Source organism: Phocoena sinus, chromosome 11 (genome assembly GCF_008692025.1).
Source record: "Phocoena sinus isolate mPhoSin1 chromosome 11, mPhoSin1.pri, whole genome shotgun sequence".
In the NCBI taxonomy this organism is placed as follows: domain Eukaryota; kingdom Metazoa; phylum Chordata; class Mammalia; order Artiodactyla; family Phocoenidae; genus Phocoena; species Phocoena sinus.
Genome location: NC_045773.1, coordinates 31,417,177 through 31,431,375, shown reverse-complemented (window position 1 = coordinate 31,431,375; position 14,199 = coordinate 31,417,177). Strand labels below are relative to the sequence as shown.

Genomic DNA, 14,199 nt, shown 5'->3' with positions numbered 1-14,199 from the left:
CACGGGCAGGCGAGCGCAGAGCAGCCCCGGCCGCGGCTTCGGAAGCAGTGAGTTCGAGCCCCGCTCCCGCTCCCGCTCCGCTTCGGTTTTTCGCTTTCCTGGCCCTTGGGCCTCCCTACGCCCGTCCCCGGCAGCTCGCTGTGCATATTGCTCTCTCCGCCGCCAGGATGCCGGTGACTGAGAAGGACCTGGCGGAGGACGCGCCGTGGAAGAAGATCCAGCAGAACACGTTCACGCGTTGGTGCAACGAGCACCTCAAGTGCGTGAACAAACGCATAGGGAACCTGCAGACCGACTTGAGCGACGGGCTGCGGCTCATCGCGCTTCTGGAGGTGCTCAGCCAAAAGCACATGTACCGCAAGTACCACCAGCGGCCCACCTTCCGCCAGATGCAGCTCGAGAATGTGTCCGTGGCGCTCGAGTTCCTGGACCGTGAGAACATCAAGCTCGTGTCCATCGGTGAGTGCCCTGGCTGGGCCAGGCGCCGGCGATTTACATCTCGCGCCCCCGCGCGTGCGACCCCGCGGGGGCTGAAGCTCCCTGTCGCGCGACCCCACGGCGCCCAGCAGCCGCGGGCTGAGTGTGGGCTCCGAGGCCAGGGGACGTCGTCCCCGAGGGATGAGGACAAAGGGACCCTAGGCCCCCTCCTGGGAGCCATCCCCTGGGGTGCTGCTGTCGTGTGAGAGTTCCGCGCCGTGCGCCCCGTCAGTGCGTCTCTGTGGGGCGGTGGGTTGAAGGTTCGGGCTGGGGCCGCACGGGGAGAGGTGGGGCTGTGGCACTTCTCTGCACCTGGGGTGCCTCTGCGGGAGCTGGGGGACTGGAGACCTCTGGTCCGCCGTCCCTGGGGCTGGGGCCCTAGTCAGACGCTCCCCGGAGTGCTCGCCCAGCCGCACCCAGGCCGCTGCGCTCGGCGGCCGCGGAATGGGCGTTGGCTCGGAGGCCAGGTAGGGAGGCCTGGGGAGGGACTGTTCTCTGAACTTGGGGCCCTCCCGCCAGGTGGAGATGGGGACCTCGCCGTCGCCGAAAGGGGTGGGGGCCCCGAGGTGGGAAGGGGAGCCTCGGGGGGGTGTGTCTTCCTCGCTCCCTCTGCTCCCAGCTCAACTCTGGCTCTGCGCCGCGGCTGCTCAGCCGCTGAAGGTATAATTTAGAGATGGTGGTGGTCACAGTAACTGCCGCCTTGTAGGGAGTCCCAGCTAGTGCGCAGCCTTCTAACAGGCTTCCAACAGCCTTATTTCGGTCCTTACACATGCTGCGAGCTGGGGCGTCATTAGACCCATTTTACAGACAAGGAGGTCCAGAGGGTTAATGGGCTTGCCCAAGCTAGTGAGGGTCTAGCGGAGAATTGAAGGAAGTGGGTGACAATTAAAGGAGACTTTGCCTTCCTCTCCCTGCCCTCCCCACACCAAGATCTTCCTGAGAGGAGGGAGGGAGTTGGTGTCGGGTTCCTCTCCCCCTGGAACTGGGGAGGAAGAATGAGAGTGAGGTCCTACTATGACCTGGGCTGGTTGAGGGCTTCGGGAAAGGTCACAAGGCTGCTGAGGGTGGAGGCCGTGATGGGAGGAGCAGGGGGTGTGTAGTGTGCGAGTGTGTAGAGTGTGTGTGCAGAGCATGTAAGTGTGCAGAGAATGTGTGTGCACCTATGTTGTGTGTGTGTGTTCTGCTAGGTGAGCCTCTTGCCAGGGAGGAGCAAGGGCTGGGTCTCAGGTCTGTTCCTGAGGAAACCAGGCCTTAGAGTGACTCCCTGACAGGAAGAAAGGGCCATGGGTGTGGCTGCTGGGACTTTCTCCTGCCTAGGACGGGTTCCCTTTAGGCTGAGCCTCCTCTGTCCTCTCCTCCCGTCCTCCCCCACACCTGTCCTGGCAGGTAGGGCTGCTTCCTGGGTCCAGGCAGCTGCCACGGCCCAGTCAGCCTCCCCATTGAGGGCAGCTTCTCTGCAGAAGGAAGCCGGGTGGCACGCTGTCTTATTTTGTGGGCCCATCTCGTGTAACGAGGGAAGGAGAACCTCAGATTTCTGTTGGAATTCTTTTCCTTTGCAGAAACCAGCTTTCCCTCGGAGGAATCTCAAGGGCTGGCTGGGCTCAACTCGGATCTCTTCTTTGCTTTAAAACTGTATATTTATTTAATTAACTGAACAAAGAAACTTAAAGTAAAGCAGGAGTATCCAAACATGACATGAAATCTCTTTAAAAAGCAAAACAAAACAAACAAAACCCAAACCACAGCACCAGAAAACCCTGGACTGCCTAACTTGGCAACTGTTTATGGAGGCTACAGCTGCCTCCAGCATGGCTTCCCATCAGTGCCCCGAAATTGGGGGTCTCATTCTAGACTTTTTCTGGTCCCTTACTTTTCCTCCTTGATCCTCATGATTTTCATTCCTGAACCCAACCAGGCCCTAGCGTCTTCCATCGTCCTGACAAGCCAGGGTTAGCCTCCCCTTCCCTGGTTGTGGCCTGTGGACTTTTGGCAGCTTCTTGCTATGGACCTCTTCCCACCATAATTTACATCATTTTGTTTCATTTTTTCCTTTGAAATAATTTCTTGGATCATATTCTCCAGGGTGGCATTCATGGGTCAAAGGTTGTGACTACATTTATGACTCCCGTCATTGGCTGCCTAAGTGTTCTCCAGAAGGACCTTACAACAAACAGGTTTTCCAGCCTCTGGAGGCTGGAGGGAAACTTGCCAAGTGCCAGGACTGCTGAGCAGGTAATGCCTGAGGCCTCTTCCCTCTGCTCCTGAGGCTATGCTGGGTAAAGTCCCTTCAGAAAAAATTCATATCCAGCGTGGACTCCAGTTCAAGCTTTCACTGCCTATGCTGTGTTACATTGTGCTGACAGTGACACGCGCTCCAATTTGGGGGCACCCACTCGGTGTTAAGCGTGTTCTGTTCATCACCCACCCCATTGATCACCACCTTGAATCCTTGAGTTCTGGTTTCCTTGTCTATATGATGATCTGCTTTTAGCAAGTCCCTGGGAGGGTCAAGGGCTTGCCCCAGTCCTGGCCAAGTGCTTAGAAAATGTTTGTTGTTATTACTGTGCTGGTTGTTACTGTTAGTACGTCCATTTAAAGTTGGGGAAACGGGAGGGAAGTCACTTGTGGAGGTCACCCAGCTGGTAAACCAGGTCTGCCGAGTTGTTGAAATTGAGCCTTAACTGACCTACCTTTCAGTGTCAGAAATGAGTAAAATACAACCAGTTTCCCGCCTCAGAAAGCTCATGTTAACACCAAGTTTTGCAAGTCTGGGGTGTTGGGGTTGTGGCTGGACATCCACCCGTTGAGCGTCTGGCCTCGAACAAAGCAAGGCCTTAGGTGAGGGATGAGGTTGGTCCTCTGAACTGTGATGAGGGCCCGTGAGATGCGTGTCGTGTCGGGAGGTGCGCAGACTCAGGTTGCATATTGCATCTTGTGTTGAGGTGAATTTGCTGGGGGAATGGCCGCCTTGTCTTCACTGGTTTTTTTGGTCTGTTTTTTCTGAGATTTCCTGCTACTCACAGGATAGCATTTCACTTCCATAATCTGGGAAGATATCTTTGAACTAATACAGGGTTTTGTATACTCTGGATAACTCCCAACAGTATTTCATTGTGGGAATCATTAGAGTTGGGTTATAGGACCAGCTGTGTGACATGAGGTGGTCAGAGGTCGCCAGAGCACTGTGGCTTTTCTGCCTACAACTCCCCGAAAGACAGCCCTGGCTGTTCACGTTTGTGATTCCTTGTAAGGTGGGCCCATCCTAGGCTCCATCCCCAAGTTAAAGTTCCTTCTTATATCCTGGGCAGTTCATAGTGAGGCCTCAGCATATTTTAATTCTAGTTGTCTGCCAGGAGCTGGCAGGTTTATTTACTTGTTTTTCCAAAAGCCTTTCTGCAGCACAGCCAACTTGGAGAAGAAGGGGTCTCCCAGCCCAAGAATGACAATCAAGGCAGGCTAGAAGTTTGGGTGGTGTGTTTTGGCTTGATCCTTTACGAAAAGGAATTCTTTCCTTTTTAAAGGATGTGGTCCGACCCTGATGTTTGCTTAAGGTACCTGTGCCAGGCCAGTACCGCAGAGCGGGCGGGGTGAATGTTCCCAAGACCTCGGGTCACTGAGTGGAGTTTCCAGGGTGGTGGGTCACCCAACCACTCACCCTGTTTTCCTTCCTTTTGTCCCACCCCGACCAAAATAATGCACAAATAATCCTAAATTCTGCTCTTTCCTGTAACTACTTAGCAAATGCCAGTGTGTCTTTCAGGCAATGTAGTTCATATCCAGAGAATGCTTAAAAAGTAGCAAAGTAGCATGCTTTGTCAGAATTAACAAGTTCTGGGCCACTTGGAACAAAGTAACACATTGGTGTGAGCTAATTAAGAGCTCTGATTCTTGGTTCAAATCCTACTTGCCTCGAAGTAGCTATTAAGAAATTTCTGTGCACTGGTCTCCTTATAACTTAAATGGGGATAATAACTACCTCCTTTAAAAGTTGTTATAAAAACTAAACAAGCTAATATTTTTTAAAGTGCTCTGAACAGTTCGTGGCACATAGCTGGTGCTGTGTGTTTGTTAAATAAGTAAGGTGCTGTCCAGTAGTAGTCTCAAAAGTCGCGCTGGAGGGTTTGCACGCTGAAAGGACATTTAAAATCGGCACCACACGGGGGAGACCAGCTTGGTTGGCTAATGTTGATTCCTGTCGCTGTAACAGGGTTATGGACTGCCCAGAGACTGTCCCCTCTTTGGAAGGGGGTGACCCCTGGTTATGTTGTGGCTGCCTCCAGGGCCCATTCACACCAGCTTTGTTTCTGAGAGGTGGATGGGAGCTCCGGAGCGGCTGGTCATTCCAGCCTCCCACCCGTTCAGGAATCTCTGGGCCAAATCATTTCCAGATGGCAGTTGGGCCTCTGCAGGCTCCTCCAGCACCGGTGGGGCCAGCATGCCAGTCATCAGCTGCCTTCATTCTTGGAGAGTCTGTGCTGAAGGAGAGCTTTGATTTGGAGCCAAATTACATCTCCTGGGCACTCCCCCTTCACCCTCCACCCGGGGAGGAGGGTCCTCGTTCTGTGCTGTGAGGCCGTGTCATGGGTTGGTTAAGGATGGCTGCCTTGCTCCTTGGGCAGCGGATGCTCAGGTTCGGAACCTTTGGGCCCTGCTTTTAGTGGCTGCGTGGCCAGGGTACCTCGTCATCCTGCTTTCTCTATAAGCAGCCTTCGGGTCAGCACGTACCCGAAGCTAGTATAGTCTGAAGCTAGACTGCCAGGATTCTAATCCCCACTCTGCCCCCTAACAGCTGTGCAACTCTGATCCAGTGCATTAACCTTTCTGACCCTCAGTTTCCCCATCTGTAAAATGGAGGAGAATAATAGTTCCTATCTTAGCATTGCTGAGAGCATTATATTTGATTTGCTTAAGTTACAGCATAATGCTGGTGTTGTCATTATTAGTATAATGGACTCTGTCTTCCATCTATCCTCTGGCCAGTCCTGCCACTGTCGTATGGTGTGTTAGCTATTCCCTTCCCCCAGCTTGGAACCTCTAATGAAGGTGCCCCCCAAGATCCTTTTTTTCTTTCTTTCCTCATTCAACAAGAATATGAAAGATAAACTCTGAGCCAGGCTCAGTGCTAGGGCCACAGGAATAATGCGAGTCATGTCCCCGGCTTGCCTTACACACTGCTGAACACAGAGGAGAGACAAGTCACCAGGGAGTGTCCTTCTCAAACCTTCAGGCACACATGAATCATCTGGGAACTTTAAAATGTTGGTCTGTTAAAAATGTCGGTCTGATTCACTAGATTAGGGGGGGTGAAGCCTGGATTCTGCTCTTCCAGGGAGCTCCTAGTTGCTGTTTGTGGACCACCCTGTGAGTAGCAAGGATTGAGATGACAAGCCCTCTGGGGAGGAAGAGCACCTTCCCTCAGGCTGAACTGGGCTGTCTGGAGGGCTTCCTGGAGGAAGGGGCTGTTAAGCTGAGACTTGAAGCTTTACTAGAATAAGGCAGGTGAGCAGACAGTTAGTCATGCGAGCACAGGAGTAGAAGAGTGTGTCAGGTGGAGGTTGGAGGGGTGGTGGAGAGGTAGGCAGGGGCTGACTCACAAAGGGCCTTTTGAGGCTGGAGGCTGCCAATCAAGCATCTTCCTTGAGGGGGCTTGGGGTAAGGTAGGTGAACCCAGCTGAAATGGATCATCTAATCTGGGGATCTCTTCACTGTTGCTCAAGTCATTCCTGCCAAGAAAAAAAATTGAGCCCTGTCCTCACATATGTACGTTTATAAGCTGTATACATATGCCACCCGTCAGTCTGTATATTAAATGTTACTGCAGTAGAGCTTAGTTTCGTTTTAGATAACAAGTCCAAACAGAAGTTTTTCCTGTGCTCCGATGGATTATCTTGTGCACCCTTGGGGTACATATACACTATTTGGAGGCCCTATGAGGGCCTGCATGTCTACATTTTCTTTTTCTTTTTTTCCACATTGTTATTATTCTGCATTTAGGTTTCATCTTTAATTGTCCTCTGTTAAAGAGGTAGATCTAAAATTATAACCCCTTCCCCCAACAAGTTGAACCAAATGAATAAATCCAATGGAATGAGCCATTTCCATCTAAATGCATGCTATTTCCTGCTCTTAAAAAAGATTAAAACTGCCTTTCATGGTGTTCTACTAGAAGCCATTTTACATTACTGTTGTAAATCTAGTTCTTCATTAAACATGTTCGATAATCAGATTGACTCAGGTTATTGGATGGTAAACAGCAGTACTTTCTTCTTTTTGGGCTTGAAAAGTGGCCTGGAATTTATAAGGTGCCTAGCTACTTTTCTTGGGAAATTGAGTCCATGTTGTAGGAAGCGAGTTTATTTTGATGGTGTTGACTTCCTCCTTTCCCCCATCATCAAAGCCTGGCACAGGTGGACAGCTTGGCAAGGAGGACACCTGTGCTCCTCTGCATATTCCTTGGCTATCCTTGGTACCGAGAATGCACACGATGATGCCATTTGTGTACCAAATGGCAGTGTGTGCACACGCATCCGCTAACATATTCAGTAGTATCTAGCGTTTCCCCATGCCTACTGTGCGCTAAGCATTGTCCTGAGCGCCATACCTTTATTACTTCCAATCCTTATTATGAACCCTGCAAAATGAGTGGCTTTATATCTATTTCTATTTTATTGTTTTTGTTTTTGTTTTTCTTTCTGCGGTATGCGGGCCTCTCACGGTTGTGGCCTCTCCCGTTGCGGAGCACAGGCTCCGGACGCGCAGGCTCAGCGGCCACGGCTCACGGGCCCAGCCGCTCTGCGGCATGTGGGATCTTCCCGGACCGGGGCACGAACCCGTGTCCCCTGCATCGGCAGGCGGACTCTCAACCACTGTGCCACCAGGGAAGCCCTCTATTAACATTTTATAGGTGAGAAAACTGAGGCTCAAATATGCCTCACTTCACATGCCAGGTATTATGCTTGCCTGCATTAAACTGTACAGTGCCTTTAAAAAAATTTTTTTTTAATGTTAAAGTTGGGTTTCACACTTGTAAAGTAAAATAGATATATTGTAGTGAGAGATTTTCTACTGCTTTAGTCCTGTTCGTTTTTATTTTGCTTGAAACTAATCATTTGAACTTGATTAATGTGAAATTGAAATTTCCTTCTACAAAACAAAACTTTTGGGGGCCGATTTGCTTCACTGTTTCCGGTACCATAGAGCTTTAATGGGGGTCTTCTTCCCAGTTCTGGAGACAGCTCTCTTGTTCCTTCCCTGCCTTTGTTTGGTTTCCAGGGGCAGTGATTTCACTGCAGGTCTGGACAGCAGGGACCAGCTGAAGGTCTGCTTTGGGGAGCCAGGCAGGGCTTTCTTTGAGAGGCCTGAAAGGCAGAGGTGAGTAGGTGCCTCCTGGCTGCAGTCCTGTGGGGTTTGCAGTGCCCACCACTTATGGGTGTGGATGGGTGGAGTTTGTTGAGGTCCAGCTATGCTGGGAGATCCTTGGTGACAGTCGACATTGGCACAGCTGTGCTCTTTCAGCAGTGACCCCACCCCACATCGTTTCCTTCTGCTACCTGTAAACATTAACCGGCAGGAGGGTGTGTTGGGGTGTGCTTGCCGCTGAGCAGAAGCTTTCTTTCCTGGCTGGCACTCGACCTTTATCAGTCTGGCAGCCCTGTTACAAATGGCTGCCTGCTTCCAGTCCAAGCCAGCGGCTCCCACTCACGTTCAGGGAGACTTGTGGGCAGGTCCGTTGCTGTGCACCGCGGCACCGAGCTGTGTGCTCCAGGGCTGCACTTGTATCCCCAAGGGCTTCTCCTGCAGCGCAGCTCCTGAGAGAGCAAGCTGGTCTGGCCGGCCGTCTCGGTGCTCAGCCTCCCCAGAAATTGCAGGGCTGGCTTGTTGAAAGGTCTGGGCGTTAACACAACACTCCTGTTCTCCCTCTCTGAAGGCCCTTTATGCTGGCATGAATTCCTTTTCTCATGGAGATCTGAAAGCTCTTTTGACTAAATGGGTCACCTTTCTGGGTATTTTCATAAGGCTGGTCAGCTTTTGCCATGCCAGACAACTTTTCTGGAATTTCCGTTCAGATATACAGGCAACCAAAGAGGTTGGATTATTTGGAACACTGTGGAATTTTGGCTTTCGAGCTACAGGGAAATGGGTGGGGATTGTGGCAGAGACAGTGTAAATTCGCTGCGTCCCATAAATTAAGATGTTGAGATTAGAAGAGGCAGGCAGCAGTCAGCTTTCCTCTGACAAACAGGAGTGGTGTTGCTTTCTGCCTCGTGCTGCTTGTGACCCAGGCAGCGGCAGGCCTCCCACGTAGCCTGGGGGATGAAAGGATTCTCAGTGGCTAACATCAGATTCCTCCAATCTCCCCTGCAACCCCCAAGAAAATAATCAAGTTCTTATCATGCTGGTACTGCACTGCTTGTGTGCACCTCCCTGAAGTGGTTTATCAGATACTCCGGGGAAACAAGAATTATTTGGCATTCTGCAGCCTGCTGGGAGCATGGCTCAGCCTGGTGCTTCTTGCTCAAGAGCAAAGCTATTGTTCCCTTGGTGGGGTAAAGCAGGCCAGAGGTGGCGGACCAGGCCCTGCCATCCTAGGGAACCTCAGGTGCTGAGGCCTTGGGGCTCAGACCCTACAAGGCCTTTGTGACTTGGCAGTTCTGTTAATTGAACAGAGTTCTGGGTTCTGTTTATAAGATTCCTTGTCAGAAGAGGCAGAGGCTGGAAGGCGAGGGTATGCTGCTTGTGGGACCGGGAGCCCCTCAGTGCAGCTCAAGCCATCCGGGGGCAGAACCCAGAAAGTGTTCTGGGAGAAGGAGCCTTGGTGGATCCTGGCTTGCAAGCACCTGGGCAATGGCTTGTCACATTCCTCATCTCCACTAAAAGAGGCAAGCTGGCACCTGGGGAATGCCTCTCCTGCTGGCGAGTCCTTTACAGGAAATGATCTAGGTGTCACGTTACGCTTCCTGTGGGGCACGCATCTCTCACCATAATTGTCCCTTTTTCTTGGCACTTTTGTTAGACAGGCATGGGGAGTCACACCCGAGGTTGGAGGGCGTGAGACCCTCTCCTGGACACCCACAGCTCCCCCCTCCCCCAGTGCCATTCCATTTCATGGCTTACTAAACTGTATTGATCTCCTGACTTGCCTGTGTTGTTCTCCCACTGGGTCACGACTGCTCCAAGGGCAGGCGCGGTATCTCTTGTTTACCTCTGGGGCTCTGAGCTTGGCTCTTAGTAGGAATATAATAAATTTATCAAATAAATAAACAGTCTCTAGCCTAGATGGTTTGAAGAATAAGGCTGGTACTTTGACTTGTTTGCAATATATTTGCTTTCAAAAAATGCAAAATCATAGTCCTTTGCAGCTTATAAAGAAATGGGAATTATGTGAAGTGGACAACTGGGTCTGGGGTCCCAGTAGAACACCTCGTTTTTTGGGACAGTGATGCTGAATTTAAAGAACTCAGCACTTCATAGTCATTCTTGACTTAGAACATCTATGATTTATGTCAGCTGATAGAGAACAAGGCCTTTTCCGGGTTGACGTGAGGCTCAGAAATATGAATTTATAAAAGGAAGCCACTGAGAGTCACTATGATCATAGTAATAGTTTTGTTAATAATAGTGAATGTAAAAAAAAAAAAAAAATAATAGTGAATGTAGGGCTTCCCTGGTGGCGCAGTGGTTGAGAGCCTGCCTGCCGATGCAGGGGACACGGGTTCGTGCCCTGGTCCGGGAAGATCCCACATGCCATGGAGCGGCTGGGCCCGTGAGCCATGGCCACTGAGCCTGCGCATCCGGAGCCTCTGCTCCGCAACGGGAGAGGCCACAATAGTGAGAGGCCCGCGTACTGCAAAAAAAAAAAAAAAAAAAGTGAATATATATCAAGCACCTATAGTACCAGGCATTGGGATAAATGTTTCTCAGTAATAGCTAAATGAAACCTCATCGCAACCTGGAGCGGTAGTTATTGTGGTAACCCCCACTATACAGACAAGGAAACTGAGGCACGCCCAGATCAGCTAGTGAGTATGTGGCAGACTATGACTCAAACCCTCACCTGAGATTTCAGTCCCCAAAGGAAAGCCATCAGCTCAGCATGTCTTCGAAATTAACTTCTAACAAGTTATTTAATATTGAACAGTTCCATTTGTAGTTCTTTGTATAAAAAAAAAAAATTGCAAGAACATAGAGAAATATAAAGAAAAAACATCATTTGTGAAAAATCTTAACCAATCTTTTGCTGTTTTTAGGGAGTTTTGCTTTCAGTGGCCTTTTGGTCAGAATGGGGAAGAGGGAGATGCATTTTCTCAGGAAAAAAGAGGCTGTGGACTGGAAACGTTCTGTGAAATCATTTTGGTCACACGGATGGTTGTAATAAGATTCATCCTTGAGTTATTGCTGAGCTGTGGCCAGCATTAAAATTGAAGGTCTTGGTTGAGGTTCATCATGGTTTGCAAGTCTCCCTTCTTCTAGAAATATGTTTTGGTCAACCACGGAGTGGGGCTGTGCCAGCCACTTCTGTCTCTTAAAAGCTTTTAGGACCAACTTTTAGTGGGACTGCCAGGGTCTCTTAATAATAGTTATTATCTTTGGATACATTGTGACCGTCTCTCATGATTAGCCCAGCACAGAAATTCTTTTACCTTTTAGTTGCTAGGCTCCATTAGCTGTTCAAATATGTCTCAATTATGCACCATAACAATGCAGTCGGGCAACTTGGTTCACCCTTGTCTGCCTGGGAACTTTTAGATGTCTGAAGATTATCTGCAGCCCTGAGGTCTTCATTGGGTTTTTGGAGACATCATTTTTTCAACAGCTCTCAGAACACCAGGCCCAGGGAATCATCCTGTCTTGGTCTCCTTTGAGGCAAAGGAGATAGAATGTAAACCACTTTTAGTACAGATTGAGCCATTTCCTGAGGGTGCTTAAGAGTATGGGTCCATTAGACCCTGCTGGGAGACTTGGGGCAAGATGCTTGACCTCTCTGAGGTTCTAAGCCCCAAGCTATATTAGTACCCCACTCTTGGTATTATTGAAGATAAATGATAAGTTCCCTGTAAAGCATTTGATGCAGCCCTTGGCGGACAGTAAGGGCCCCATAAATGGTGGTCATTGCCTTCCTCCCCCCTCCCTCTCCTCCTAATTCCTGGGCCTCTGGTGGCCCCTTCTGACTGGAAGAAGGCATGGCCTAACTGTTTTGTAAAGGGTAGGTGGGTGGGAATACACCAATACATTGGTCAAATATACCTCATACCTAATAGGCTGTTTTTAGGAGGCGGCCTCAGATTTTGAGGGCAGGAGCCATGGGCCAGTGGCATTGTCTGGTCTTCCGGCCAAGCTTCCTTTAAGGATAGAAAACAGGTGCCAACTCTTCTTGACATCTTCCTCCACTTTCCCTTTCTTCCTACTTGGCTAATGGAGCTGTTTTTTGGCTAGCTCATTTGCCCTCCTTTCTTTCTTCAATCCTTCCTTTTTGTCTCTTAGCGTGTCGTTTGCTAATGGAGCTGTTTTTTAGCTAGCTCATTTGCCCTCCTTTCTTTCTTTAATCCTTCCTTTTTGTCTCTTAGCGTGTCGTTTGCTCCCATTTTTTTCTTTCCTGGTGCTGCTCTCGTGGAAGTGGCTGTAACGCCGTCCAGAGTCCAGGGGATGTGTTTGCTCATGCGTCTGAGTCTTGGCTCTGCCCCTTGAGAGCCGTCTGACCCCAGCTTCCTGTTCTGTCTCTAGGAGCCCGTCTTTTGTGTGCAAACTGTGATAATAGAGTGCCCTGCTTTACTGAGTTCTCGGGTATAAAGACAATGTGCATCTCTAGCCCTTAGTTAATGACAGCTGCTGCTGTGATGGTGTTAGCATTGCATTATTACTGTGTAGCCCTACCCCCTCCCACTTACCCTTTTCAGGCCTTAGTGGAGGAGGATGAAGAGGGGGCAGCCATGCTGGAGAGGAGGCTGTGCTGACTGCCTTGGGCACTTTCAACCTGAAACCAAGCAGGTTAACCCAGCTGCTCGTCCACCCCCGATCCCACTCCTCCAGCCTCCTGCCCTGGCCCTGGGCACCGCCTTCCCTTTCTTCTGGTCTTGGCCCTTTGACATCTGGGACCATGGTGGGGCTGCCTGCACCGCCTGCCAGGATTTGTGCTGCCCTGGGTGTGGTCTTAAACCTAGCACTGTCTAACCTCTTGTCATGGAGCTGGCGACAATAATTTTACAGTAGTGCTTGGAAACTGTACTGCTGGGGCCACACCACAGCCTGTATCAAGGTTGCTGGCTTGGGGTGAGCGAAGGTGGCTGGCAACAGCAAATTCTGTGGCTCCTGAGACCAGAGGATGTGGGAGGTTGGGGGACGGGCATCATTCTCTGTTCTTGTCAGGGATACGCTGGTCTTTGCCCAGACAGGCCGAAGGGATCTGTGTCTTGTGTAACCGCGTGCTTTCCCCAGTTGCCCCTTGAGTACAGGCTGCCTGCTCTGTCGTTGGCTGGGCGATATTTCTAATACTGCGGCCTTTTAGGGGAGTGTCATTTTTAGGTCATCTTTCGTGGGGGCAAAGGGAGCACCCAACACCTTCCCCAAAGGTAGAGTTTGCGGGGGTTTTACCTGAGTGAGTGACGAATGCAGATTTTCATGTTTTAATACTGGGAAGATATTAGTCAGCCTGGGTACTGTTTCCACATGACAGAGCAAAAATTTAAACCATTTCGCAAGGGCTTTTGTTTCGCCAGCTATTAAAGTTGACCATCAGGCGTTATCAATAAGATCAGCAAGTGTTAGTTAACCCACTGTGCTTCTGGAGACCAGTTTCTGGTCTTGGAAACGGCCCAGAGCAAGTTGGATTTGGCAGGATTTCGGGTCCTAGGCAGATGGCAGGACCTAGACACTGGATCCTAGTCCCAGGCCTGCTTCTGTCATCACTGGGGCCTTGGAGAGGCTCTACCTCTCAGCGTGTTTCCCCATCTGTAAAATGGGAGATCTGTCCCGTTTCAGTGTTCCCCCAAATTCAGTCATTTGTAGAGGAACCACCTTTATTATTTTTGCCATGTCCCGTATCTCTATTTCATTTTCACTCATCACCACCCGCCTCCCCAACCCTGCGGTTGACTCATTTTTAAAACAAATGTATTTGAAAAGGAGACTTGGTGTCACTATCATAATGGAAAAGCAGTGTCACTAGGTAAATCGAAGGTAACCATAAATAAATCCAAAACAGTGTTATTACATCGCAGCTGGTGATGTTGCCTGTTCTCAGTGGGAGGCCTACTCTTTCGGTTAAAAGGAAAATTAGCCAAAGATGGAGAGGCGTTCAGAGTAACCTACCCGCACACTGAGCCTTTGTCCTTGACATACTCTGAAGGGTTGAGAGAGAATTGGAAGGGGAATAAAGTTTTCTCTGTGATGCAAAGGCACTCTGACAGAGCATCACCGGGAGCTCAGAGTAGTAATGTATAGATGCTTTGTTCAACAAATACTTGTGGAGCCTTTACCGTACACCAGGAGCTGTGCTGCAGGCTAGGAGCATAGAGGGAATTGGGACTTGGAAGAGTTGTTTAGAAAATGATTTTTTTATAATTTGAGTTTTTTGAATGAGCAGTAAACCTATTTCAGTCCAGAATGATTCTAGAGGAACTAAGTATATTGAACTTGTATCATTGTTCTTATAGTATTAAGATAATGATCGATCTTAACCTTTTATGTAATGATAACCAATTTTACCTCCCTAAAGCCTGGTTTGAG

The 14,199-nt window shown here is 49.7% G+C and overlaps 1 protein-coding gene across 1 annotated transcript in view; it reads left to right on the top strand.

Annotated features, from left to right (window-relative positions):
• The window catches only part of FLNB (filamin B), a 139,144-nt gene continuing 124,945 nt past the window's right edge, over nucleotides 1–14,199 (top strand). The window contains 1 exon segment of the mRNA XM_032647686.1: nucleotides 1–459. Coding sequence (XP_032503577.1) covers nucleotides 168–459 — 292 coding nt within the window. The 5' untranslated portion in view covers nucleotides 1–167.